General features: G+C 45.7%; 1 protein-coding gene across 1 annotated transcript; it reads left to right on the forward strand.

Annotated features, from left to right (window-relative positions):
- Positions 1-330: 330 nt before the first annotated feature.
- On the forward strand, positions 331-925 carry LOC136479661 (B3 domain-containing protein Os03g0212300-like). Its single transcript, XM_066477447.1, has 3 exons — positions 331-336; positions 434-583; positions 671-925. The coding sequence occupies exons 1-3, from the start codon at positions 331-333 to the stop codon at positions 923-925; spliced, it is 411 nt and encodes a 136-aa protein (XP_066333544.1).
- Positions 926-1,589: the final 664 nt, after the last annotated feature.

Below are 1,589 nucleotides of genomic sequence, written 5' to 3' on the forward strand. Positions count from 1 at the left end.
TTCCTCAAGACTGTCAAGTTCCCTAGTTGGCACGATAGGGCTACAAGAAGACATGGCAGGACCGAGCCAGAGTGACCTAGAGTGCATGAAGATCCTTCTTCCTAGATTGTATGTAGAAACATTGGTAAGTCCCATTTTTTGTGTGTTGAATCTGATCTACTGGGGTTTGCCTTTGGGAATGAACTTGTCCCTATATCTGGCTATGTTGATCGTTGTGCATGAAGAAACTACCAGCTACAATTGCTAGGGCCGTCGGAGGTTGTCAGAAACTCGAGCTTTGTCTAAATGACAAGCAGAGCCTAGCCTGACGAAAGGTGGGGGTGTTCCCCAATGGCGGTCACTTGTACCTCCACCGAGGATGGAAGCACTCACCCACACCCTCGACCTCCAAGATGGGTTCTCTCTTGTATTGCAGTATGATGGTCGGTCATAGATTTATGTCAAGGTCTTCGACCTTACCACCTGCCGCAAGCAATACACACACAACTTCGAGGCCGGCAGTAGTCAGCTCTCCCTGCCCATCATGGAGCCAAGGAGTTTTGCAGTGATCCTGAAGAAGTACCACCTCAAAGCGAAGTATCTGGTGAGCACTCGCGTGAGACGTAGAACGTACCGACAATGTTGCAAGTTACCATTGTCCTCTTTGTCATCAATCTTTTTTTTGTGCGAGGCAAAGAACGTGCCAATGGACTTCAAGCGAGCACATGACTACAAGCAGTGGTGCATGGTCGAGATGCAGATGGCTAGGCAGTCTGGGTTCATGGGCTTTGAGAGGACCCGCATGAACAAAGTCTTGCGAGTGTTGTTCAAGTACGGGTGGGGTGCCTTCTACGCTGACAACAACCTAAACATCGGCGGCACCTACTTCTTCAGCATGATCCACAAGGCCACCTGCAGCAATGACGATGATGAGGAACAGGAATAGGAGCTAGAGGACGATGAAGCTAAGCTCAAGGTGGAGATGCGCAAGACAAACGGCAGATGGAGGCGGTGAACTCAGCGCAAGAGTTGACACGATCTATATTTTGATGTTTCATCAATACTATTATCTGTCCTATTAATATTTCTAAGTACTAGACTATCTTAGGCTCTATTTGGATGAACTGCGACTAGTTAGCCATGGCTAAAAATTAGCCAATTAGTTGTTTTATTAGTCCACACATGTTTGTATCGTGAACTAATTGTTGGGTTCTATGGACTAGTTGGATGGCCCATGATAGTTACCATCATAGTATTTCATTGTTCATCGACTCGCAGTGATCCAGATCGTCTATATTTCCTAGGGTCGGACTATCTTAGGCACCAAAAAAATTCAACATCTATACGCCCACGTCCTCTGATAAAAAAGGATGAACACCATTAGTATACTATAGATCAAAAAGAGAACCAGAAAGAGAACTACAGGCAAAAGCAACCAACAGGGGCTAGATAGAGTTTAACCCACCTAATACAAAGTTCAACAAAAGTTAACGCAAACATAGCGATTGCGTGGGTTAAACTCTTTGAGCATGGTGTAGATCAGATCATTCGGTCAAGTGGTAGCCATTTTCTAGCCCTTGTTGGTTGGTTTTGCCTGCTGGTTTCTTTCT

The sequence above is a fragment of the Miscanthus floridulus genome, chromosome 9 (genome assembly GCF_019320115.1).
Source record: "Miscanthus floridulus cultivar M001 chromosome 9, ASM1932011v1, whole genome shotgun sequence".
Classification (NCBI taxonomy): Eukaryota; Viridiplantae; Streptophyta; class Magnoliopsida; order Poales; family Poaceae; genus Miscanthus; species Miscanthus floridulus.